This window comes from Sesamum indicum, linkage group LG13 (genome assembly GCF_026168435.1).
Source record: "Sesamum indicum cultivar Baizhima isolate 11 linkage group LG13, ASM2616843v1, whole genome shotgun sequence".
NCBI lineage: Eukaryota > Viridiplantae > Streptophyta > Magnoliopsida > Lamiales > Pedaliaceae > Sesamum > Sesamum indicum.
In genome coordinates this window covers 18,982,196-19,008,375 of record NC_142669.1, presented here as the reverse complement: position 1 = coordinate 19,008,375, position 26,180 = coordinate 18,982,196, and the positions used below count along the sequence as shown (strand labels likewise).

At 35.4% G+C, this 26,180-nt stretch overlaps 3 protein-coding genes, 1 long non-coding RNA gene and 1 pseudogene across 5 annotated transcripts; 2 read left to right on the top strand and 3 right to left on the bottom strand.

Moving 5' to 3' along the window:
- The first annotated feature begins 481 nt into the window (after positions 1-481).
- Positions 482-1,059, top strand: LOC105179010 (mitochondrial pyruvate carrier 3 pseudogene; annotated as a pseudogene).
- A 3,184-nt stretch (positions 1,060-4,243) lies between these two features.
- Positions 4,244-6,290, top strand: LOC105179009 (cytochrome P450 78A7). Its single transcript, XM_011102592.3, has 2 exons — positions 4,244-5,278; positions 5,460-6,290. Exons 1-2 carry the CDS (start codon positions 4,283-4,285, stop codon positions 6,084-6,086), a joined length of 1,623 nt encoding a protein of 540 aa, XP_011100894.1. The 5' UTR covers positions 4,244-4,282; the 3' UTR covers positions 6,087-6,290.
- A 2,972-nt stretch (positions 6,291-9,262) lies between these two features.
- On the bottom strand, positions 9,263-15,249 carry DPE1 (disproportionating enzyme). Of its 2 annotated transcripts, none has more exons than XM_011102589.3 (16): positions 14,718-15,249; positions 14,329-14,391; positions 14,035-14,123; positions 13,884-13,944; positions 12,878-12,956; positions 11,945-12,081; positions 11,696-11,854; positions 11,532-11,611; positions 11,126-11,265; positions 11,012-11,043; positions 10,847-10,921; positions 10,567-10,639; positions 10,377-10,465; positions 10,187-10,231; positions 9,929-10,081; positions 9,263-9,767 (listed from the first exon to the last, which is right to left on the bottom strand). In XM_011102589.3, exons 1-16 carry the CDS (start codon positions 15,027-15,029, stop codon positions 9,663-9,665), a joined length of 1,692 nt encoding a protein of 563 aa, XP_011100891.1. In that variant the 5' UTR covers positions 15,030-15,249; the 3' UTR covers positions 9,263-9,662. The 2 variants fall into 2 exon arrangements, with proteins under 2 accessions (XP_011100891.1, XP_011100892.1); XM_011102590.3 differs by having other exon boundaries at positions 11,532-11,608; positions 14,718-15,248.
- Positions 15,250-19,505: 4,256 nt separating this feature from the next.
- Positions 19,506-20,572, bottom strand: LOC148784605 (uncharacterized). The gene is made up of 3 exons (XR_016063573.1): positions 20,296-20,572; positions 20,122-20,162; positions 19,506-19,872 (listed from the first exon to the last, which is right to left on the bottom strand). It is a non-coding gene; the product is annotated as an uncharacterized LOC148784605 (long non-coding RNA).
- A 2,773-nt stretch (positions 20,573-23,345) lies between these two features.
- LOC105179005 (protein MIZU-KUSSEI 1-like) lies at positions 23,346-24,649 on the bottom strand. Its single transcript, XM_011102588.3, has one exon. It carries the CDS (start codon positions 24,431-24,433, stop codon positions 23,660-23,662), a length of 774 nt encoding a protein of 257 aa, XP_011100890.1. The 5' UTR covers positions 24,434-24,649; the 3' UTR covers positions 23,346-23,659.
- Positions 24,650-26,180: the final 1,531 nt, after the last annotated feature.

Genomic DNA, 26,180 nt, shown 5'->3' with positions numbered 1-26,180 from the left:
ATTTATTTTTTAAGGTGAGAAATGACAAAAAAATACACAAAACAAGCAAAAAACTCCTTTGTGTGTTATATAGACCCATAGAGGGGTATTTTGGTCCAAAAAATCATTAAATATCAACCTAAATCGCAGAAAAAGACTACCAAACGCAGCAGACGCGCGTCTTCTCCACTTCCCGTTAGTTGCTAACAGAATGGGGGTTTTTTGCTGACTAAAACAAAACATGAGGGGGTTTTTAGCCTATTCTGAAAACAGGAAGGTGCTTTTTGCATACTTTTTAAAACACAGGGGGGTTTTATGCATTTTGTCCTAAAAAAAGTGACCAATCACATGATTATTATACTTGTTTTGTAATTAATATGATTCGATCGAATTTGATTTGTGAAATATTATATATATATATATATATATATATTAAAAATAATCAGTTATCAAAGTGAACAAACTTGTGGGATTATTTTAAATTTTTGGACAGATAAAATAATTATAAAGAGATGATTGAATAAGAAAGCCTATAAAGGCGGCTTGGCTTATAAGCTGCAACTCCAGAAACACAAGATTGACATCATCATATTCACAGCACTGTGTTTACAGCAGCCACTGAGATGAAGTCGAAGCTGCAGGCGCTGTGGAACCACCCGGCCGGCCCCAAAACCATCCATTTCTGGGCGCCGACGTTCAAGTGGGGTCTGAGCATAGCCAACGTCTCCGACTTCTCCAAGCCGCCGGAGACGCTTTCCTACCCGCAGCAGGCGGTGATTGCTGCCTCCGGCGTCATCTGGTCCCGCTACTGCTTCGTCATCACCCCCTGGAACTGGAATCTCTTCGGCGTCAACTCCGCCATGGCTTGCACTGGCTTCTATCAGCTTGCCAGAAAGATCCGCCACGACTACTACTCCGGGGACTCTCCGCCGCCGCCGACGGACATGTCTGATTAGTTGTAGTTACTATGAATTTTCCCTGAATTTTTTCTGTGTACTAAGTTTTAATTAGGCTAAATTACCTTTGTTGTCCCATAAAGAATGCACATTTTTTCATTAGTCCCACATTTGACAGGATTTATCTTTTGATCCCATTTCGTTAAAAAAAATTCAAGTTAATTCTCTATAATTTTTACCGTTAATATTTAACGGTAGAAGTAGTCAAATGTTAATCAAATTACTGTTGGAAGTGCCTGCACGATGAGGTTTCAACGTAATAATATATTCATATTCATTTGAAAAAAAATTAAAAATATATATAAATATAAATAGTTCAAGATTGAACAAACAAAAAAGTTCAAAAAATAATTATAATATTTAAATATGTAAAGACAACATATTAGACTAACATTTGACTTCTGCCATTAAAAATTGTGGAGGACTAATTTGAAAACTTTTTTTTCTAACAAAATGGGATCAAAATAGAAATTTGGTAAGTGTGGAACTAACAAGAAAATGTACCTTCTTTGTGGGACCAAAAAGTAATGTAACCTTTTAATTAAGTAATTGTTATATAATTAATAGGAGAAATTAAGGTTAATATATTTTGTTTTCGGTGGGTCCGTGGATTGCGCAATCTCTTCATGCTGAGGGGTCTTTGACCTCTACACAGTAATTGATTGGTCGATACGTTTGGAACTGTGTTGATGAAATAGAGGATACAGAAGCAGAGTTGAAGCTGCAAAGCTGAAGAAGAAACATGAACAGAGCAGCTGGTCTGAAGAAGAGGGAGAAGCAGTTAGTGTGTCTTCATCTTCTTCACTCAACAATCTTGAATACAGACAGATTTTTCTTCCTGGATGCTCAACATCAGAGCCATAAACTCTGATACTGATTATCTTACTCCTTTTTCTACAACTCCAAACATGAGCAAATTGGAAAAACTCAAAGCCTCAGGCAGATAAGAATATCATAAAACTCAAATTACAAGGGAATGATAATCCTGGATTATAATATTTTAGGATACAATGATGCCACACGTCACACAATCCCCGTCTATATGCATTTGCAAACTACCTTGTTGCATAAGCATCCTAGTGGCTTAACCTCCTTTTAGTTCTACCTACACAAACAATCTTTATATCAATATTGTGAAACTTGGATCCCATCAATTGAGCCATGATACAACTGGACATTCAATTCAGGAAGCTGTTAATTAATTGAAAGATGGATTCCATAAATATATATCATTTTTTGAGGGAAAATGGTGCTATGAATTACCAGACATTGTAGATTAAAATCACAAGTAAGACCCTTTTTTCTTCTTTTGAGGTTGGATTTTAGACTGGAGGACTAAGTACATAAGGTATGTACACGTCAGAATAGTATTGTGTCTCACTATATATATATTAGCAGAAATTTCAGATTTTATTAAAATAACTATATGTAAAAATGGTTGAATATTATTGATGAATTATGCTTTATATCTATATAGTTAACACGTCGGGATTTAAATTGCAAAGTTAGTCAGACTTCATTAATTGCGACAACAAACGTTAGAGGGTCGAGCGATATCAAAAAAAAAATAATAGTAATGTTTAATTATATATATGTACTAGTTTCCAAATGCATATTAATTGTTCGTCACCAAATTTTATTATGCATATTCTGTATTGCACTAAATTAGCTTTCTATAAGTGTAATCATAAATTGAGCAATTGAGATATTTTTGTGATTCATAAGGAAAAGATGGTAATAACTTATAATTATATAAGATTTAAGCACGTGGGCAATTAGCTGAAAGGAGATTTTAATAATAAATTAAATTACAAGATAATTAATTAGATTTTAAAAATTCGAGTCTTAAATGGTATGCAAAATAATTCATGTCTCTAATCCAGTTAAGGTTATGTGGTCCAAAAATGTTTTAAGGTAAATTAATGAGTCAGAATCATCTCATAACAGACATTAAATTGTCCATAAAATGAGCATAATTACCCTGCTGACTCAATTTAGAAGTAAGTTAGTCGAATCCAACTTATAGGAATAAATGATTAATGCCTATTTGTGTAATGAATGACATAAATTTCAAATTGAGATAGCTAGATTGTAGGAAAGGGATTGCATCATAAGAATGATAATTAACAAAAGTTTTATAGGGTAAGTAAAAGAAATATGATTTACTGCATACCCCAAATTAATATATATATATATATATATTTATATATATGTAATTTAGGTTAGATGGTCAAGAGCATTCTAAATTTTATTAAGGGATTTAAGTTGAAAATTGAATTTAATGAAAAGGGTAATCACATATATTATGTTCTTGACATGTTTCGATGCGATTTATTTATATTTATGCATGTGCTTAACTTGAGAATACTGTTTTATTTTTTGGACGAGTAAGAATAGTTACTTATCGTATTATTATGTCTTATCGTGCAATATTGCTAAACACCTAAATTTTCCTTAAAAATCTATAAAATATCAGATCACATGAAGTATATAGAAAATAGTAATGCAGATCATTAATTTGTCGTATAATTGAACTCCAAAATTAACTTAGCAAGACCAACATTGCTTTATGAATTGTGTCAAACAAATTAAAAGGATTGCACAAAATTGCAAAAATGGATCATAATGTAAATGTTTATTACCATTCAAAGATTAACTTTTGCAGTGATTATAATCTTTATTTTTCGTGATAAATATTTTTGTTAATACACATTGTGTCATATTACTATTATTAATTTGTACACCACTTTTGCTTACAATACGTAAACATTTGAGTTAATTTTTCTTTATCTGATCAGAAGCTTATGTATCAACTATATATAATACTAACTTTCTAAATTACTAGATTCGATATTATTAAATCTCGACATTAATTTGACAAATATTAATGCATAGAGTACGTACATTAAATATAACAAAAAATACGTGTTATAGTTTAGAACTAAAAGATTTTAAAATACTTTATGTCCGCTAAGATTCCGATTAATAAAAATCACTTGACTCATTTGAAATACATAAATGTGTATTCCATTAAGTGAAAAATGATCTCCTCAGAAGAGCATAAATTAAAACAAAATTCCAGAAAATGGTGAATCTACTAAGTTTGTTAGATTTTTTATCTTTGGGTAGAGAATAATTCATTTGAGTGTGCTTACCTTCTAAATGTGAATTAGTAGGACAAATTAAGAATATCTGAGGTTTGTGTTGTAAATTGTATCATTGCTGACTTACTATAGAGATATGCTAATGACCCCTTATTCTACCTATATAAACCCCCATTTTCTACTACAATTCTCACCACTCTATCTTGTCATTAATCTTTCCAAACCTCATCGCCTCACGCTAAAATGGATTTTGGCATAGTTACGAAGGATTCAAGTTGGTGGGTTTTCACTCTCCCAGCTTTTCTTGGCTCAAAAACCGTTGTTGATGAATATGTAGTTCTCACCATACTCATAGCTTTAATGTCTATTGCACTTCTCAAATGGGCCTTTTCGCCAGGTGGAGTGGCCTGGAAGAATGGCAGAAACAGTAACGGTGCCGTCGCAATCCCGGGACCACGGGGGCTTCCCATTTTTGGGAGCCTCTTTACTCTCAGTCGCGGCTTGGCTCATCGCTCCTTAGCCTCCATGGCTTTACATTACAATTCCAAGCAACTCATGGCTTTCAGCTTGGGCTCCACGCCTGTTGTGGTGACTTCCGACCCTCAGGTGGCTAAAGAAATCCTAACCTCCCAACACTTTGCTGATCGCCCCATCAAGCAGTCAGCCCGTAGCCTTATGTTCAGTAGGGCCATCGGCTTCGCTCCCAACGGCACCTACTGGCGTCTTCTCCGCCGCATTGCTGCCTCCCACTTATTCGCACCTCGGCGAATTGCAGCACACGAACAGGGCCGCCAGCTAGACTGTGCCACCATGCTGAAAAACATGGCAAACGAGCAGAGTCTTAACGGTGTCGTCTCTCTAAGGAAGCATTTACAGGCTGCAGCTTTAAATAACATAATGGGCAGCGTTTTTGGGAAGCGTTATGATCCAACGGAAGACGGCGAGGAGTTTAGGGTTCTCAAGGCGATCGTTAAAGAAGGTTTTGAACTTTTGGGTGCCTTCAATTGGTCAGATTATTTGCCATGGCTTTCCTACTTTTATGACCCATCCCGCGTTGTTGCGCGTTGTGAAGCCCTGGTGCCCCGTGTGAGAAAACTCGTTAAGGCCATCATAGAGCAACACCAACTCAAGAACCAGTATGAGAATGCTATTTCTGATAATGCTGATTTCGTCGACGTCTTGCTTTCTTTGGATGGTGATGAGAAGCTCAATGAAGATGACATGATAGCAGTTTTATGGGTACACATATACCCATGTTTATTTCTACTTAATAACTATATATATGTTGTTATTTATCGAGAATAACCCTACTTCCATGTTCTTCTTATCTATTTAGCCGAAAACCAATTCATGTAAAGTTGAAATGAGGAGGGCATATCGAAATTAGGCATTGGTGATAATTATTGTTTGATGCATGCAGGAAATGATATTCAGAGGTACTGATACGGTTGCTCTGCTGACGGAGTGGGTAATGGCGGAGCTCGTCTTGCATCCTGAGGTACAAGCAAAGTTGCGTCAGGAGCTAAACGCTGTGGTAGGGGATCGTGCCGTGGTGGATGCAGACATGTCGAGGCTTTCATACTTGAACGCAGTGGTGAAAGAGGTTTTGAGGCTACACCCGCCGGGGCCGTTGCTCTCTTGGGCCCGATTGTCCACGGAAGACGTCTGTTTGAGCAACGGGATGGTGATCCCTGCAAACACAACAGCCATGGTGAATATGTGGGCTATTACCCATGATGGGGTGGTGTGGGATGACCCACATAAGTTTATGCCGGAGAGGTTTGTGGCGGAAATGGGCGGGGTTGATGTAGATGTTCGTGGTCGGGACCTAAGGCTTGCGCCCTTCGGGGCGGGGCGAAGGGTGTGCCCAGGGAAAAACTTAGGGCTGGCGACGGTGGCGCTCTGGGTGGCCAAGCTGGTGGATCACTTCGATTGGGCGGAGGACAAGGCCAAACCAGTGGATTTGAGTGAGGTTTTGAAACTATCGTGTGAGATGAAATACCCACTATCTGCTGTTGCTGTTGTGAAAAAAGATGTTATGGCATGAGATGATGTTCATTTAGGAAATATTGATGGTGCTACTGTTCAAGTGGCTTAGATTGAGTCCTTTGTCCGTGTCTTTTTATTTTTCTTGGTGGTGTTGTCCTAAGGTGAAGGGTGGTTTGCATTTACCTTGGTTGCTCTATGGGGTCGATAATGTCTCACATATAGTATTAAAGATCTCTATTAATAATAAGTGAGTTGCATTTCATTTGTGTTTCGTTTTTGCATGCGGATCTTCGTGGGGCTTTCTTTTCTCTTAGCACTTATGCTCTATAAATGCGTATTGCCTTAAGTGAAAAATTATCTCCTCAAATTAAAATAAAATCCCAGGAAATGGTGAATCTACTAAGTTTGTTAGATTTGGGTAAGAGAATAATTCATTTGAGTGTGCTTACCTTCCAAATGTGAATTAGTAGGACAAATTAAGAATATCTGAGTTTGCATTTAGTTTGTTGCCCTATGGGGTCGATAATGTCTCACATCTTATTAAACATCTCTATCAATAATACTTGAGTAGCATTTAAATTACATGTATTGCAAATTTTATTGGGTTACGGCATTCCTATCTTCGTGGCGCTTTCTTTTTCTTGCGATTAGTAGTTCACACGCATGTGATATGTGAAAAAATAAAAAAAATTATATTAAAACTATTAATGTACATTAATCAATGTGTTCAAATTACGTACTTTGTTAACCATATATTTGTTAACTATGTGATTCTAAAATGATATTATAGAAAAGAATTAAGTAGATGCTTTATTAAATTAATTTACAAAAACACTTACTCGATGAGCTTAATCTATCTATCCATATTATTTTCAAAGAAAGTCTTTTGTGGTATCAATTTTTGAATGCGCAAATTTGCACTTTAATTTGTTTATTCTCTTCAAAGAAAAATGTGGCCAAAATAATAATTTCAATATTTTTTAATAATCTCATAATTATAATTTTTTTTCCTTCTCAATTCGCTGCTCCACGATCTTCTATGACCATACTTTTTCATATGTTTTTCACTCACAAATTTTTATATTTTTAATAAACTTACAATTACAATTTATTTTTTCTCTCTCACCCTACTCTACATTTCTTTTTACCCATAGACTTCTTTTTTCCTCATCCCTCACATCACGATTGTTTCTTTTCATATATTTCTTAATTCTCTTCATCGGATAGCCATTTCTTTTTTATATGTGGGAAAAAGATTCGTTTGGTCCATTAAATTTGCCCGCTGTTAATTTTAGTCCATTAAGTTTGATCATTTTTAATTTAGTGCAGTAACTTTCATAATTGCTTAAATTTAGTCCACAAGCGGAATTTCGAACAATTTTACCCCTGCACAGCTTTCAAAAGAGCATTTAGTCCATTCGTACTCGATTTGTATTTTATCACCCATGCTCGCAAGAATAGTATCAGAGTTTAGGTTTTCTGAAGAAATATTTGTTTATATTACATTCAGATATTTTATCCACTAGAGACTTTTTAAGAGAATGGAACCGAATAAAAGTTTGAGTTGCAATATCAATAGGGAATATTTTCAAATTTTAGAAATACAAAAGAAGAAAATTTCTCATGAAAATTTTTGAAAAATGTTGCAACGGTCCCAAAAGGATATATCCAAATCTTCTCATACCAGAAGAAGAACAAGAATGGATGAGGAATTTTCAAGTCCTACAGACACTACCAAGAACGCAGTGAGGCATTTACACTCTACTGAAGTTCATGGTAGAATCCCAACTAGGAAAAATGGAACTAGTAAATTCCTGCACAATTATAGTTCTAAAAATTATGGTTAAAAGAACTGATTGAAAAGAACTCCAGCCGGAGACCTCGAAAATCTCTATCTAAGAGAAATTCAAAAGACAGTTTAAAACTATGGACATAAGTAAATCCATATACCTATGAAAATAGAAACTTTGAATCAAAAAGTGGACAAGATCCTTAAGATCCTCCAAATCTACACAAGGATCTTATAAATCTAAAGACAGAAGTTGCAGATCTAAAGAGAAATAAAAAAATAAAAAAAAATCCTAAGACATCCAAATCCAGACAAAAGCGGATCAGGGACTCCTTAAGACAAGTATATTTCCTACATCAGAAGGGAAAGAGAACAGTGATTCCAAAATCGAAGACAATAGATCATCTAATCATTTAAGCCATAGAATCCATAAGATAGTGGAGGTGACGAGGGCGGATCTATCATATCTACAAAAATTGGCTGAATTAATTTCCCAACTTAGGATTGTGGATTTAATCAACATTCGAACCAATCACTCCAGCACTACCACCAAATGATCCTTCACCAGATCATCCGATGAGAGAGTGTGGATTTCCACACCGAAGTAACATTGACATCCTTAGAAACTAGACTTAAAGAAAATTCAGGGAGAAATCCAAGGAGGGTGCCAGAAAATACATCTTGGCCACGGGCCATGCTTCAAACCCTTGCATCCATATGGCGCCATTCTCAATTTGGATGTTATTAATTTCCAAAATACCGATAAGTTAAGAGAATAAATAAATTAAGGGGTAAATTTAAATATTCAAAAATTAATATGAAAATAGAATTTTTTTTATAATAATATAGATTATAGACAGACTATACTCTATAAATTGGGACAAACCTCAAGGGGTTTTCATGAATGATCATAAGCCTAAGCAATCATGTGACGTATTCCACTTTCGATCACGCTAAGGTACATCATTGAATATTAAAAATTTATCTTTTATTCAAAATACAGCAAATCAAAATCATATCGATTGCTGCGCATGTATGAGACACTATATTACTTATACCACTTGCATAATAAACTGATGAAACATCCCTTCCGGTTTAAGCCTACTTACAAATATAAATAAACTTCTTTGCAAAAAGATTAAAATCGTACTATTTGGGAGCAATTAACACTGTAAATTATTCAAGTTAAATAAATTATTATCGAACTTTAGAAATATATTTAAATTTAATTTAATTATTAAATTAATCAAATTCAAACAAAGTTTAGTTGAATTAGATATAAGCCGAACTCGAGTAATTTGATGTTTTTAAATATATTTTAATATTTTTGTACTAATCAAGACAAACTTAAAAGCTTATCAAACAAAAACTTTGGTTCGAATTCAGTTTGCTAGGTTTAGTGAATCGAGTTCGGACGAGCTTTTATCAAGTGATTATGGCAAATATTGGTAATAAAATTGCATTGGCATTCATGTCATGCTAATGGAAACAACAGACACAAAGGAAAGTTAATAGTAACAACAGCAACCATCATACCCACAAAGGGAACATATTGTACCAGTTATTATTTGATTTACACGAGGTACTTACACCCCTGAACGAAGCCGCATTCTTCAAATTCCTTGTGAAGCCATAGACGCTGTTGAGATTCAGAGTCGAGCCGGCTTATTTCACGGCACGGCAGGCACATTTTTTAGTCACAGCACAAGACTGCTATCTTTGTGTGTTTTATACTGCTGCTGATGTTTCAGACGTTTATAACCAGCTGGAAGGTACGGAGAAGAACTTGAAAACGGTAGCAGGCCAAGTTCTGAGTGCTCTTACCAGCAGGATTTCGAAGGACTGTCAGAGGCGACCGTACATTATAAGCATTTCTCTTAGTCTTTTTGCTTCGGACATCAAGCTGTCAAAGGGCTTCGATTTGGGTACTCTCCAGCTCCAGTTTCCGTACTACGTGCAAGTAAATCAGATGCAAATCAGATGAAATCGTTAACGAGTGCATGTACTGACAGCTTCAGATGTAAAAGTTCCATCCAAGAGTTCCTATTTCTGGCAGATTTTAGGTACAGAATTTCCGTAGGACGGCAGTAGGCATATGCATGTTTTTTTACCTGAGTTGCTGGAATGTTCATCCTAGCAGAACTTCCTAATCCCAGCACGTCCTGCATGGGTATAATTGCAGTTTTCGCAACTGAAGAAAGTGCAGCTTGGATTAGCCCCCACGAGATATCTTCTTCGACAATATTACCGAGATACTTGACCACCTAAAAGCAGAAATGTAAAGTAAGAACAAGGTTCACGTTGAATCTTGTTTTAACTTCTGTACATGTTTGAGAAGTTTTCAGTGGGACGAACTGAACCACACTCACATTAGACTTCTCTTCTTGTGGCAAAATGTCCCACCATCCTCGAATCTGCTCAAAGAAAATACCATATGCGTCATTTTCAAAAAATAAGAATGCTTTGCTTTCATAAACCTTAAACACACCTACGCACACACACACAGAGTCAAGGGCCCAAGACTTATCTACATGGGTAACTCAAAGCACTGATAAATACCGTGTCGTTGTCATGAGTGCCGGTGTACACGACTTGGTTTTGTTCATGATTATGGGGCAAATGTGGATTTTCAGCATCACTACCGAAGCCTTGATGAAACCCCAAAAGAAGAGCAATTAGTCAATCGAAGTATCTGTGATAGACACTTACAAGCACAAGAAAAAAAAATAAGAAAGCAGCAAACAGTTACCAAACTGGAGGACTGCCATTCCAGGTGCCCCAATGGACCTCCTAAGCTGCACCACATCTTCCGTAATTACCCCCTGTGGCAGTATAAACAACAAACGGCAAAATCAAAAGAAAGAAAAAGGAGAAGATAGCCAAAGAAAGAAGATCGAATGGAAGTAGAATTGTGCATTGATCTGGCTAATATACTTCAAAACTATTAGTACGCAACTTATTATACACATGATGGAAAATTTCCTATCAAAATTTTGGAAATATTTATAGTATTTTTTGATCTCGTATACCAAGTCTTCTGCTATGATATTGATATCTCCAACAGCTCTGAAGATGGCGTCGAAAAGAGACTTCCCAGGTCCGACCTACTGTCATTCGGAACATCATTTAGGGAATGTTCTACAACATTGGTGGTCAAAGATATAGTTACAAAAATGATACAAGAGGAACCTGACCTTCCATCGCCCTACCATTGCAACTTTTGCTTCTGCACACAAATTGATGAAATGTAATTGTTTCCCGTTACAATAGTATCATGTAAGCTTTTTTCCAAATTAAAGCCATCTCACCTGAAGGAACAGCCCAAAAGCCAGCAAATCCTCGAAAGTGATCAATCCGGAAATCATCAAATAAATTTTGTGCGCGCCTTATACGCCGTATCCACCATGAGAATCCATCTCTTTCCATAGCTTTCCAATCATATAAAGGGCTATTTTCAATCCAAAGGGCTTAGTCAATGCTTCGTTATAAGAGTAGAAAAGAAAACCATTTTTTCCAATAACTAAAAATCAAGTAAGGCTGGTTTGAGACATTACAATTGCTGTAGCATAGAAAAATTTTCTTTGCACTCCGTTAGCAAGTTCAGTTAGTCCGATTTACTAGTATCGAGGTTAGCAGAACGCCCACATGCATTAATAAATGAAGCATTAAACTGATGAGGAATTTTGTGTGTTCAATCTGTAGAATGATGTTAACCTGTTCCAGAGCTGACCAGTTTCACTGAAGGCATCTGGAGGAACGCCACTAACTAGGAGAGGAAAGCTGCTGCTGTTCTGCTGGACCCATTAGATGGTGAGTTCAATAAATAGAGAAGTTTGGAGCAGAAGTGATTTCTCAGTGTTAATAAAGGGAGAACTCACCAGCAAAAATTGTTTCTTATTAGCCCACACATCTGCACTATGATAACCAACATATATAGGCATATCTCCCATGATATTGATTCCTTTCATCCGTGCATAATCATGAACCTTTTGCCATTGCCTTTGGAACAAAAATTGCTGAGCAATGAATATATCTATCTGTGGAAGAGAAAAATGAGGTGCAAGTCATACAAGATTTTCAGCATGGGAGCAAGTCCAAATAGGGTAAAAGGATCAAAGGAATCTTACAAATTCCTTTTTGCTTTGATAAATTTCTTCCAAAGCAGCAAGATGACGATTTTTCAACGGATCAGGCCAATCATACCAGCTAAATGTATTCAAAGTGTCGTCAATGGCAGCAAAGTATGCCGCGTCCTCAAGCCAACCTGCACAATTATGAAGCTTTATAGCACTGGATATGCTCTTTTACTTGGAACAGGGAGCATATAAACCTTAATAAGGAAGATAATATTTTTACTGAAGCATTTTCAAATTCATGGAATTAGAACAGACAAGTTCATGGCTTGTGTCTAGGTATTTCCGAAAATTAGTAACATGGAAATAAACGTAGAGGAGAATTTTTGAAGATCACCATGGAAAAGAAGAAGTCTCGGAAATGCATATCAGGAAAATAATATTGTCTCTGCTGAACTGAAAAACAGAACTCCATTCATTACACTTATATCAAACTATGACAAGTGCCTTACTTGTTCAAGCCTCTTGAAGCAATTAAGAGGCAATATAACTACAAGGAGAAAAATCAGTAATTTGCTGATTAGGGATTCACATTTTATGGAAAATGAAGAACCACAGTAGTAGGCTGTACAAGCAGATGAGGAATCTGCATAAGATTGACTGTCTCCTGAAATTAACAAATTTGGCATTTTTCATAATGGGCATATACCCCGAGATCACGAATATGTTGTTTTATAAGGAAAAAGTAAAGACAATATCAGGATATACCTTATTTACAGCTACACTGATAATAATTGAGTCCTCAATTATAGGCCCAGTAATGCAAGATAATAGAAAGTATTGAACTTTTGACTCAACTTGGTCTCACAGATATTGGCAACAGAAGCCATTCGGAATCTACCACTCTTGCACCTTTAACATTGTAAGCTATAATGTTCTACTCATTGGATCATTGACTAGTGTTGAACAGAAACACAGACATCTCACCTGCAATGTTTGGATCCTTACGGAACTCCAGAAGTTGATCCTTTAGCTCCCCCTCACACAAAATAAGCCTCCTTGCAGCCTAAACCAATAATGAAAACCAGGAAGGTATTTTATAAAAATCATCTCAAGCTTTAATCATTGAAATATGCAGCCAAGATGCTGATATCAGTTTTGTCCAATAGCAAACATGATACTGTCTATGCCTGAGGACGTAAAGAATATTGCATGTCTTTCAAGTAGGCTAATCATTGGGGTAAAACAAGCCATGCAGAAAATCAAATTATTATTAATCCCAATGACTGGAAGCAGAAAGCAGCAGCATTCCAGTAACAGTTTATATAAGATCCATTCCACAAGTGTTCTATTAATCTTCTGATAACGCTTACCGTTTGCACTAATCTAACTCTTAACATATGTTTATCTGACTAGTCACAAACATAACCTGGTAAATAGTAGTCATTGTCAGAATTCATCATATATGGGTAAAACCACTGTGTCTACTTCGGAAATCCCATATGTAACTGCAAGACATCTTCATCTCATTATGAATACTTTCCTATCTCACTTGTATGCTTTGATAGAATTACATGACAACATCAACACGATTATCCACGACCCACAAGATGTCTTATGGTGTAGAATTTTTTATCTCAAAGCAGCTTTTGGCTTACTTAATGTTCTCTAGTGTTTCATGTGAACGTGAGCATAGACATTATGCATGGAAGGAGCATAACAGCTCCATTAAATTACACTCACATTTCTCAGGGTTTATGAACTATACCCTTACTTCTTCATGTCATTTGTTCAGCTCCAAGATCTTGATTTGGTTAAATACTTAGTTATTCATCAAATTTCGTTTTAATTATGGAAAGTCATGAATGGATAGACCAACTTTTCAGACACACATTTACACGGCAACTGCAACTCACATGGACAACATTGTGCAGGAACTATTTCTAAGAATATGCCAAATGAATTACTGAGAAGACGAATATGAATACTTTACCTCAGCTACCAAGGGATCCTTGATGTCAGCAACAGCTGTGAAATTCACACGATCCATATCTCTGCAAGTATTATGACACGGAAATTACGGCCACAAGATGTAATAAGACCTCTACGCATTAGAATCCAGTCACACACAACTTATTTCTCACAATGGTTTTGGAAGCTCTTCCTTTGACAGTAGACCATCTTTCACAAGTTCTTCAAGAGAAATCAAAAGAGTGTTGCCGCAGTTAGCATCCTGATATTGTTCAACCATCAATCATTGAATCATCTGGTTTTACAGAGCTGAAAGTATAACAATATAATAGGAAAATGCACTCTGACGAACGCAAGCATCTATGCACAATAGTTATATCTCACTTTCACACGGTTCGTTTTTCTTACTTTTCATTTTTCAAATTCTAGATATGATTCAATCTATATTGTGAAGAAAATTATGCAACCTGTCCAGAGTATGGAGATCCCTCTTCATCAGCCCTCCTCCCAGGAGGAACAAGAGGCAGAACCTGCAAAAACACATCAACCCAATTTCAAGAAAACGTTAACAAAATCGCATCTTTTCTACTAACTAAGCAACATTACATGCAACACAAATAAAACAGTCCGCAAGTATCGATATCAATCAGATAGTCGAGTGGGGAAAAAAACAAGGAATAATGAAAAGCGATAATTGTGAGCTCTCCCGGGTAGAATAAATGGAATCCCCATTCAATTTGAGGGAAAGATTCTCATCAGAACCAAAGTATCATCTTGAACAACTACTCAACAAGATTTTCGAACCCAAAATATATAAAGTACAAAATGCGAACAAATTATCAATATGAACAATGACCTGCCAAAGGGAGCAGCCGGCGTCGTGAAGCCAGTCGACGAACTGGAAGGCTTGAGGGCCGAGATCACCGATGCCAAAAGGACCAGGCAACGACGTCGGGTGGAGGAGAATTCCGGCCCTCCTGCGATCCTTGACGTCCCGTTTCGGGAGCCACGTCTCGTAGTCCATCGGCAGGTCATCTCCTGCAGATAAGCCGCCACCATTCTTGAAGCGGACAGTTACACTACTGGGCTTGACGGGACCGGCGAGAATGGGCTTTGGAGAGGAAGAGGGAGAGGCGGAGAACAAGGAGAGAGAGGTGGATATTGCCATTTCAATGCTTCTTGGATCCGTCGGTAATGGCACTGCACTACATGTAGAGGTGCTGTGAGTGACTTTGAGGTTCGTGTAGCTTGAACTTTACGGTGGGAATGGGAGGAGTTCGATGGAAATGAGTATGGCGCTAGAGAGTGAAAGCAGCAGGAAGCATGTGAGTTGCTGCTGATCCGGATATTTTGCCTGTTTTGGATGTTTTTGAATCAAAATATGATTTGTAATACATTTGCCATTGAAGGGCTTTCTTGAGGAGGTTGTCTGTCTGATGAATAGGTTGTCTGTTTTCCTTTCGTTTGAACAACGAAGGCCCATCAAATTAGCCCATTAGGCCTAATTGGACCAAATAATGAGTGGTGAAGGAAGTAAACCCACGTTTGCTTACAACGTTGAGATTGATCTATGCACAATTTTTAATTTGGATGGAATAAGATAAAATTGTTGTACACTAACAGTACACGCACACATCACCTGTGAACAAATAAATATATGATTTGAGATACACATATACATATTTACAAAAATACAAATATAAATATTGTTAACAAAATCATACAACCTTTTTCTTTTGCCTACATAGAAAAAAATTAAATATGCTATGTATAATACTATTACGAATTTGTATATTATATAATACTATTACGAATTTGTATATTATACAATACTATTATGAATTTGTATATTATAGTCTAACTTACATAATAGTAGAATTATTTGTCAATTGACTTGCTTGTATATATGGGTGTAAACGAGTTAAGCTCCAAAAAAAATTCTAACTCAAGCTTAAACTCTAGTTTTTTATTTTCAGATCGAACTCGACGAACTCAAAATTTTTAGAGCTCGAGCACATAATTTCAAATTCGAGCTCAAGCTCATTAAAAGCTCGAGTTAAGCTCCAAATCGAACCGGCTCATGAGCCTGCAAGACACAACACACTTTGTACATATATGAAAACAAGTTCAAAAGTTCTATGAAATGCCGAAGCCTCCCATGTCTTCTTTGTCATCAAAATTTTCAAATCCTCGTACCATATGTTAAGGTAGCCTGTGAATTTTTTCCCCCTACTCAGATGAGATTAAGTATCCAATTTAAAAACAACCTTCCTCATATTGAAATTTAGAACAAAAAAATCAGGGAATAAATCTTTATTTTTAGAGATTGTAATAGTTAAATTTAAACCTATAGCAAATTCATCTGTCCATAATGTTTCTATTCTCATAATTCTATTTGCAACCTGGGGATATATGTAAATATATATTTACTTACAGAGTCCAGAAATATATGGAAGTTGAATGTTAAAATTTTATATAAAATTAGGTGAGTCCGATATTTTCTTAAATAAATTGATATTGTTGTAACCGACCCAACCCACTAAGGCCGTAATAGTAATAGTAAACCACAATCCTTTTATAAATGAATAATTTCACCATTCTTGATGAAATTTGGTATAGTTATATTTAAATTTCTTGTAAATAAAAAATACATTATTAATAATAAGGTTTGCTTCTATTTAATAAATTATTGGTGGTTGTCGTACATAGTCTCTACAAATATATAAAAAAAACTACAATGTGAGAGACGTTAGAGAATCTCTCTGTATGAAGGAGTAAATCTGTATCTATAGAGGGGTGTCCCCGAGCTTTGCACGCTTTCTTCATTCTCAAGAAGAAATGGATAAGGGTCGTTTGGATAAGTTATAATCTATTCTTATCTTCTATTAATCTTGTTGTCGAATGTTTATCTCCGAGTTGGGGGACCTTTCATCAGCAAAGACTCCTAACTATTAGGAAGTTCTAGCCGCCAAGGAGTCTAGAGTTTTGGGGGAACTTTTCTGGTCTGCAAGGAGTTCCAGCCGTCAGGAATGTCCTTCTTGCTAGGGCTAATGTGGTTCTAGGGTGGCTGCTGACCTCTGAGTTCATAAGGTGTCACGTGTGTGGATCTTTTGAACTAAATGTTTTGGCAAACTTTGATCATGGTCTGAGTTGGGGGATGTTCTGGATCTCCTCCCTTTGCCAATCTGTTTTTTAGGAGACACTCGCTAGGGTCGTCTGCTAGGTCGTCTTGGGCCTCTTAGGATGTTACAGACCTCTCATTTTTTTCTTCTTTTTAGATCGCTTGAACCTATTTGGGCCAACTTATTTTTATGCATATTTATACGATAAAAAGTTTTTTGTTACTAGTTACTGCCACACATGGTTGCCGTGAGTGTATAAAAAGCATTTTGGTATGAGATGATGAGAAAAAAGAAATTTGTGGAAAAAACAAAGCATAATTATAAATTATAATTAATGTGGAGAAGTGAGGTGAGAGAGAAGTGTGGAGTAGTGGGTAGTTAAGGGAAAAAAATATAATTATGAGATCATTAGAAAATAATAAAATTATTAATCTGACCAATGTTTTTAAAAGAGAAAAAATGAAATAAAGGATAAATTTGTGTAAATAAAAGTTGGTATAATAAAAGGTTTTCTTTTATTTAAAAGTTCTCATGAGTATATACAAAGAACTTTGGTGTGAGATGATAAAAAATATTATGAAAAATAAATAAAATATAATTATAAAATAAAATAAATGTGGAGAAGTAAAGTGTGCGAGAAATGTAGAGTAGTGGGTAGTTAAGAGAAAAAAAATAAAATTGTGATATTATTAAAAAAAATTAAAATTTCTAATCTGACCAAATTTTAAAAAAAAGTAAAATAAAGAATAAATTTGAGTATTTAAAAATTGGTGGGATAAAAGGTATTCTTGCATAATAGAATAGATAACATTTATGTAATAGAAATCATATAGCATCCCATTGAACAAAGAAAGTATATTAACTCTGATAAATTCTGGAGTCTCTTAACATTGCAAACCTTTATGATTTGAGAAATTATATATAATTTTCTTAACATTTATTTCTATTAACAAATGCATGTATCCATTAGTCAAATTTACAAAATTTATTCAAACTAGCCAAAAATAAAAAAGAATGAAAATTCATAGTTATCACTGACTTATTACTAACTTAATGCAGGTCAAACAAATTATCTTTTGTAACCAAACTACCTTATACATCTTCATATGCTAATACACGTGAGAAGTTACATCTTTACCCTTATAAAAAAGTAGTTTGGGAAAAAAAATTGTTTGACTTACAAACTTGTATGTTTGTAAGTCAATCGTGGGTAAATATAAATTTTCATTCAATTACTTTGTCGATGTTAGCAATTTTTTTTAATTTTGACCAACAAACAAATCTATTTATTAATTAGAAACAACGTCACAACTATTAATTGTAATATTATAAATCATAAGAATTTACGTATAAGAAGCTCAAGAAATTATAATTCGTTAGGATCAAAATGGTTATAGTACGACAAGGAGTCGGCGGATATCCGGCGGCCCTCTTACACACATTTTCCAGTGGTTTAGAAAGTGTAAGTTTTCAAAAATATAGTATTTCATAACTATTCACATACTGGTTTATATGAAATTAGTCTTATAATTGTTATTCTTGGTCTTGTTTTTATTATTTTTGTATAATTATGTGGCCCGAGCTCTTTGCCTAAGGCCTAAGCCCATCGCACTCGATGGCTAAAGCACTTTAGCCCTCTGTGCCTCTTAGCCAACATCATCTATCTAAATCCACTTTTTTTTACTTGGTCCACCTGTCCGACCTGCTTCGATCTCTTTAAATAAGGTGCCTCTCTCAATCAAAACCCTAACCCTGATTCCCGAAGCCTTTATTCTCCGTCTTCTCTCTCCTTTTGTCTCTGGTCTTGGTTTCTCCTCTGTCGTTTCTTGGTCATCCCTCCATCACCTCCTTTTCTCAATCATTTTCTTTGACTTTTAATGGCTTGTCCTTATAAATATCAGGTTTCACTCTAGTTCAAAGATAACCTGAAATCATAACATCTCTCATCCTCTGTACTTCAAATTAAAAGTTCTTAGTGAACTAACCTTTGTGGTTTGTTTAGTAATCCTTGGGTGGATCTATGCCTGAGTGCCTCTAGATTGATTTGTGCCTTTGTAGCTCTAGGTTGATCAGTGTTCTCTATGCTTTAAGCAATCGTGAGTTGGGTTGCAGACCTTTTGTGATGGTTGGTTAGCAGTCACTGAATCTAGTTTTCTGAGTTTTAAATCTTGTGTCCCATCTTATTCTTTATTTGCTATATTATTTACTGTATATTTCAGCTTTTGTATTATATAGATTTGTAATTCTTTATATTATTAAATAATTGTATAAGAGTTTTTTCGAATCCATTATCATCTCTGTAATAGTTTGATATAATTTTTTTTTTTTTTTTTTTTGCTATCTATTAGTGATTAGCACCCAACAATTTTATCGTGTTTCATAATCCATTTAACCAAATATTATGCTAAATCAGTACTTAAAACATTATATTTTACGATCTACCTAATCAAATCGAAAATAATAGATCAACAATTATCCCTCAATCTCATCTCACCTACTAATCCCATCAATTGAACCAAATATGTCCCAAATGAATGCTAGGGGTAATTTTATCCCAAAAAAAGAAAAACTTAGTGTGACAAATATCACTAACTTTAGTTTACTTTACCCATCTATAGACACCAACAACTGGACGCGATTTTAGTAGCAATTTTGATGACTCTACAAACACGTTTATTGCTTCCAAACGCAACTTCATCCCTCAACAAAACATAAATCAAGAAAATTACAACTTTCTTCAGAAAATTATTATATATATAATGCATGTGAAAAATGAAGCTCCTTTGTATCTCATGCTTTATCTTTAGCTGTCTGAGGAGGCGGCGGCTTCGGCTTCCCGCCGGTGGTCGGACCCCTTGCTCTTACCGCCATCACTTCTACTTCTCCACTCTGTCATCCACACACAAATAAAAAAAATAATTAAATATTACTTTAATCTTTAATTTTTTTTCAAATTATTTTTCTTTAATTTTTTCAAGAATGGGATCAATAGACTCCTTTTTTAAAAATATACAAAAAGGGTTGTTTTCTGTTTTTTTTTTTAAAATAAAGTGAAAGTGGAAATTTTTATCAGAACAATGGGTCAAAACATATATAAAAACTGAAAGGGAAAAAAGAAAAATAAAGTAAAATTTATACCTCAGCTTCGAACTTGGTTTCTCCTTCATAGTCGTCTCTTGCTGAAAAGTATAACGTTAATTGCGCTTATCAGACATGAGAAGCACGATTTTTAATTTGTCAATAAACGATACAGTGCAAGAAAAAAGAAACAGCGAGAGAGAGAGAGAGAGAGAGATCTGGTAAGGTTCTTACCACCTCCGCTGCCACAAGATTTAACTGATTCAAACAGGTGAAGGAAGCTTTTCTTCATTGTCGAAACAACTTTGGCCATTTCTCTCTCTCTCTCTCTCTCTCTTCTCTCTCTCTCTCTCTCAGTCTGTGTGTGTGTGTGTGTGTGTGTGTATGCAGACTGCAGCAGAGGTTGTGAGTCGTGAGGTGAGGGGGCGATGATTTATGGGTCAAAATTAACCTCACCAGCAGACAGCAGTAGCATGTGCTGAGTCTCTTAATTTATTCTCTTACATTACACGACTTGCAATTATTATATGCATATGCTATATTAATAATAGTAATAATGACTTGCAGTTGTACTACCAATTTTTGTTTTTGTTACTATATTGTTCTTCACAGACATAATGGGTTGGTACGCGGGCTGCCCCTTCTTCTCTATCCGTGTCTCTGATTTATTTATTTTTTCAGTTATTAAGGTAAATTAGAAAAAAATACAATTTTAATCTTGTAATTTATAGGGTGGTATTTTTGGTTATGTACAAATAGATTTTTGTAATTTAGTTGCATGTGACTTGCACATAACTCAATTAAATTGCATTTTTAGTCTTGTAATTTATGGGGCATTAGCATTTTTAATCCTATATATTGGAAGAGTTGTCATTTTCCGTCCTGCATGTATTTATTTATAAGACAAAAACATCCAATCTGAACTATCCCCAAAACTACCTTATTCCTGACTCAGATCAAATTTTACAAAAAAAAAAAAAAATCTAAATAATGTGTAGAAATTAATAAACTATAGAGGGTATTACAGCTTAGCTAATGCCCAAATGAATAACGCAAAAAAGAGAGATTTGATGCAGATATTCATGATCAACAAGTAACGTAATTCTTTTTAATTTCTATTTATTGCATTCTTCGAAACTTGTAGGACTCATCAAGTGCAAAAACCGGTTCTTTTGTAAGAAATTTTAGCTAATATCGTAAGCCCGGCACATTTTTTTCTTATATAAAAAGAAGAAATCTTTTGTGAATATTCTTCAAGTACAAAAAAGACCTTTTATGAAGAATATATTTCAAGATCATAAATCCGACATTTTATTCCTCTCCAAAAAGAAAAAAACAACTTATGACATCACAAATCCAGCACTTTTTTCTTCCTTGCACTACAAAAAATTACTATTGAGTAATTTGCTGATTACCTTTCTATATTATTTAAAATATTCACATAAGTCCACATTTCCTGTATTTTTTAAGAATGCTCCTGCATTCGTAGTGAGGGGCATATGTAGCTCCTTTCTAAGAAATACAGAGGGGGTAAAATGGTATTTTATTTTTTATAAAAACTTATGTGAACATTTTGAATAATATAGAGAGGTAATTTGTAATTTATCCAATTACTATTGGTTATAACTAAAAATCATAGTAAATAATTATTATTAACTATGATTACATACAATCGATGCAAAAAATTATTTTTTTCATCATGAACAAATTATTTGCCACATCTAAGAGCCATGACAAATGTTTTAACAATTCTCGAAAAAACTACGGCTAATAATCATTGTTTGATCGTGATCAATGACTACTTGCTAGAACTGTTTATTATTAATTATAATAATTAATCATGATTAAATAATATATTGATCATAGTGTCCATAGAAAATTCCTTTCTTACCTTTTACGTGCATTTAATTATGATCCGACTCAAAATTTTGAACTTTGAGATCAAATTCACTGAATTGACTCATAGGAGTTATTATGTAATCCCGTGTGGCATGATCTAGAAGACTAGAACTCCTTAGCTGCAATAGTACAAAAACTAGTCGTCCGACATGAGGCACAAGAGCCTTGTGTATGAGGCTATTGTATCTTGGTCCTGGCTGATGTGGCTGGTATTGCGTGGTTTTTAAAAGCCCTGAACTAGTGCAGTCAAAACATACATGGAGGTTGGTACATTCCAAGAACTCCATCGTCAATGAGATGTTGATGATCCTCGATATCCTATGGACTATGTTAATCTCTATAAGTTTGTGATCACAACTATGGATCAAATAGCAAAATAGTTTCTCGTATTGATTAATGAGAAACAAAATCGAGAGTAGATACATATATAGTTATCAAAGTTAAGTATAGAAACTGATTTAAAATTTCGTGCCCTAGATTTTGATCATGAGATAGCTTGATGGAAGGACCGTATCTATATGATACAGACAGCCAAATGTTCACAATTTCATGTATTCTCTAATGTCATGGACCATTGTTATATGTCCACCCATGTTAACGGGTATTTTTAGATTAATGTATTGATTGAGAGTGATTAATTGAATATTTTCAATTAATCTAGAGCAAGTCAAGGGTAAGTGAGCTCCAATTAAGAGAATGCAAGCCTTTAATCAAGAGCCTCGAGGGACCACACAAGGAACTATAATGTATTAAAGGCCCTTGATGCTTGCATCCTCATGAGTGGTTGGCCATTTGTAGGTGCTTGCAAGGTGTGTATATCTATATTTCTCTCTCTTACATACTTTCTTATATATTTATTTTTTCTCAAAGAGTTGTATCTATTTCATCTCTTTTTTAAAAGCTTGAAACTCATTCAAGGCTAGTCCCACGCTCTTGAGTTTCTAACAAGGCTCAAAGAAACACAAGTTTATATTTTGTATGAACTTGCTAGAGAGAGCTTTATTTGGCTCTTGTGTGGACAAAGTTAGAAATCATTGTTGGAGGAGAACCTTTGAAACCAGGATACTCCACTACTCTCAAATAAGTATTTACCTTTGACTTCCATTGCTCATTTTACGTTTGGGACTTATACCGATTCCTTCACCTTGCATGTATGTATATTTTCATAACCCAATTTAAAAATTAAAAGCAGTTGATCAATTTATATAAATCCTAGCTAATACCTTATCTTCTCAATGAGATGTCTTTTCAAAATAAAATCATAGCACGCATATAAAATTAAAATAAATAATATCTCTAGTATCATAATATCAATATAGGCACGACAATCAATATTAAATTCAGTCAATATTTTGATGCGACTTTGGAGGAAAACACATATACACTAAAAGGAAATTCATCATTTACACCATTTTCCAGTTGAACAACAACTAGGCTGATCAAATTCAACACATTGTGGGACGGAGCCAGAATTGTCCATCATGCGACCAAAAGTCGACATGTGACTTCGTCTCCACATGTAATTAGTACCAATTCCTTAACTCCTATAGAGAGAATTTTCTTAACAATTAAACAACCTTAAAGGCATCAAACCTCTATTCTTTACACCTTCTCCTAATAACAAGTGTGTAAAAATATTAAATAAATAGAACTAATACTAATACAATTTAAATCTTTGGAAAGAGATGAACAAGTATGATTATACCCGTACGAAGTATATACTCAAATCAGGTCCACTGCTCCCATCTGGGCTCACCATGTATAGCGTCTCCGAGTCCTTGGATCCCACCACCCTCTCGAAATGCGCCCGCACATACGCCAGCTCCCCTTCCGGCCCCTCCGCCTCCGACGGCGGCGGGGGGATCACTCCCGTCCCCATCGACACCGCCTTCAGCATCTCCATCACGCGCAAATCCTCCTCCGTCGCCTCCCTCCTCACGCCGTACCCATTCTTCTTCCCATTACAATACATCGTCCACAGCGGCTCCTCCATCAGCTTCGTCTTGTCCTTTTCCGGCCGCTTGTCGCATTCCATGGCGATTCTCACCATCCCGAGGCTCAGCTCCTTCTGCAGCGCGTGGGTCTGCATCGCCAGCTCCACCACCATCATCGGTAGGGTTCGAGGGTTTTCCTGAATCGAGAGGCTGACCCGGCCCTTTCGGTACCCGAAGAGCGTGCAGCTGACACGACCTTCTCCGCCGTCGGCGAGGCGACCTCCGGGAAGGGCAGGGAATTTGCAGACAGGGGTAATAATAGGGAGGGACCGGAATGCATTCCGGAAGGCTTTTCTGAAGGCTTTGACGGGTTTCTGTTTCTTCTTGGAGGAAGGCTGGACGAGGGTTACTGCCAGGGACCGCGGAGACTCAGGAGGAGAAGGACGGGAAGTGTCGGCGGTTGAAGATGGTGGCTGCGGCGGCGCTGGTGGGTATCCCATCACCGGATTAGCAATGGGAGGAGGATGGCGACCGAGCATGCACGGTATTTGGATCAATTATGTGATGAGCATTCAGCAACGGTGGTTTGTGGTGGGTGGTGGGCGCACTGGGCGGGGGTTGATGAGAATGAAGATGATGGAAGAATAACAGTGGTGGTGGATGATTCTGAGAAATGGAAAATGAGAGAGAGAGAGAACAAGAAAATGGGGAATGGGCAAATTAGTTCGAGTTGTTCAAGGAAACTTTTGTTTTGGTCCCATGAAGTTAGGAAGGAAGATGAGCATTCCCAGATATTAGGAACTAAATATCTAAAATTTGGAGGAAATCGAATCTGCACGATGGAAATTATTATGGTTCACAACTATTAATCCTGTAGACCTAGCTAGGATTATGACATGATTAACACCCCTTAGCACCTAGGAATCATATGATGATGTATCCTCAAACTTTGTAAGGGACAGGAAAATTGTAATTTTATTTGTGTAATTTAGGAGGTAGTATTTTTAGCTTGATACAAATTAATTTTTAAAATTTAATTTTATAACTTTATAAATTTGGTTTTTTTGGCGTTATATTTTTACTTTTCTACCCAATTTTGGACGAAAATAAAATTGGACTCTAGAGGAATTTCATATACATTGAATTTTACTTTCCCTCCATCTCTTCCCTCTAACCAAATATCAAATTATCTCTTATACATTACTTTTTATTTTCACTTTTTTTATATTTCTACTTTTCGTCCCAACCAAACATACTTTAATATTACAAAACTACATTGGATAAATCAATTCATACAAAATAAAAAATGCCCACAAAAGATATAAGGGTAAATTGCATAAAAAACCCTCTTGTGTTTTCAAAATTTAGTTAAAAACCCCATGTGATAAAATAATAGGCAAAAAAACCCCTCTATTTTGTAAAAAATTGCATACTCTCCCCTTCTGTTAGGTAAACCCTAACGGCGTTAAATTTTTGCTAAAATAATCGTTATACCCTTCTTATAACAAGCATTGATCTTTGAATGTAAAAAAATAAACGGTCCAAATCTTAAGTAATTTGAATATAATTTTTATTTATATACAATATATATAACGTAATATAATTATTTCTCTGAAATCTTCTCTCTAAGATTTCAGCGTCGTCTGAATGAATTCCTGGCCGTGGCTTACACCATTTGAATTCTCTCCTTAAGGCGAACATATCCGTACCATCAATTTGAATTTTCATTGACCGAAGAGAGTGTGCTCTAAGCACGACCGTCAAAGCTTCTTGCATCAATTCATCACTGTCCGGATGAATTTCGATCTCAGGCCACCACCACTAGACTCGCCTCGATCTGACGATTCAAACGAGACCAATCTTGCTCATTTTGATCAAGTTTTTGCTGATCCAAAAATTTTAAGCTTATTTCCATCGTGAAGTTTCTTGCCGTCACACCGCCGTCTGGACGAATTACGGTCTGAGACTACCACTGTTCGACACCTCTCGTCCAGATGATTCCAATAAGGCCAAGCTTGTATTTTCAACACGAGTCGCCGACGGAGAAGAAGAATGTTAAAGAAAAATTAAGTAAAATTATTTAATATAATAAAGTTTAAAAATAATAAACAAATATTAAATATTTAATTTAATTTAAATATATATTAATAATATTAATATAATTTTTATATAAGTTAAAAATTTTGATATAATTTTTAGGTATTTTTATATTTATTTAGTATATTTTATAAATAAATATTAAAATATATTTAAGTTAAATAATAATTGAGTAAAATTATTTAATTC

Bases quoted from the DNA above. Each gene is read 5' to 3' on its own strand.
- LOC105179009 (XM_011102592.3), top strand. From the start codon at position 4,283: ATGGATTTTGGCATAGTTACGAAGGATTCAAGTTGGTGGGTTTTCACT. The intron at 5,279-5,459 runs GTACACATATAC...TGATGCATGCAG, and splicing joins ACATGATAGCAGTTTTATGG to GAAATGATATTCAGAGGTAC.
- DPE1 (XM_011102589.3), bottom strand. From the start codon at position 15,029: ATGGCAATATCCACCTCTCTCTCCTTGTTCTCCGCCTCTCCCTCTTCC. The intron at 12,957-13,883 runs GTAAAGTATTCA...TTATTGGTTTAG, and splicing joins AGGATCCCTTGGTAGCTGAG to GCTGCAAGGAGGCTTATTTT. The intron at 10,082-10,186 runs GTGAGTGTGGTT...TTCTGCTTTTAG, and splicing joins CACAAGAAGAGAAGTCTAAT to GTGGTCAAGTATCTCGGTAA.
- LOC105179005 (XM_011102588.3), bottom strand. From the start codon at position 24,433: ATGCTCGGTCGCCATCCTCCTCCCATTGCTAATCCGGTGATGGGATAC.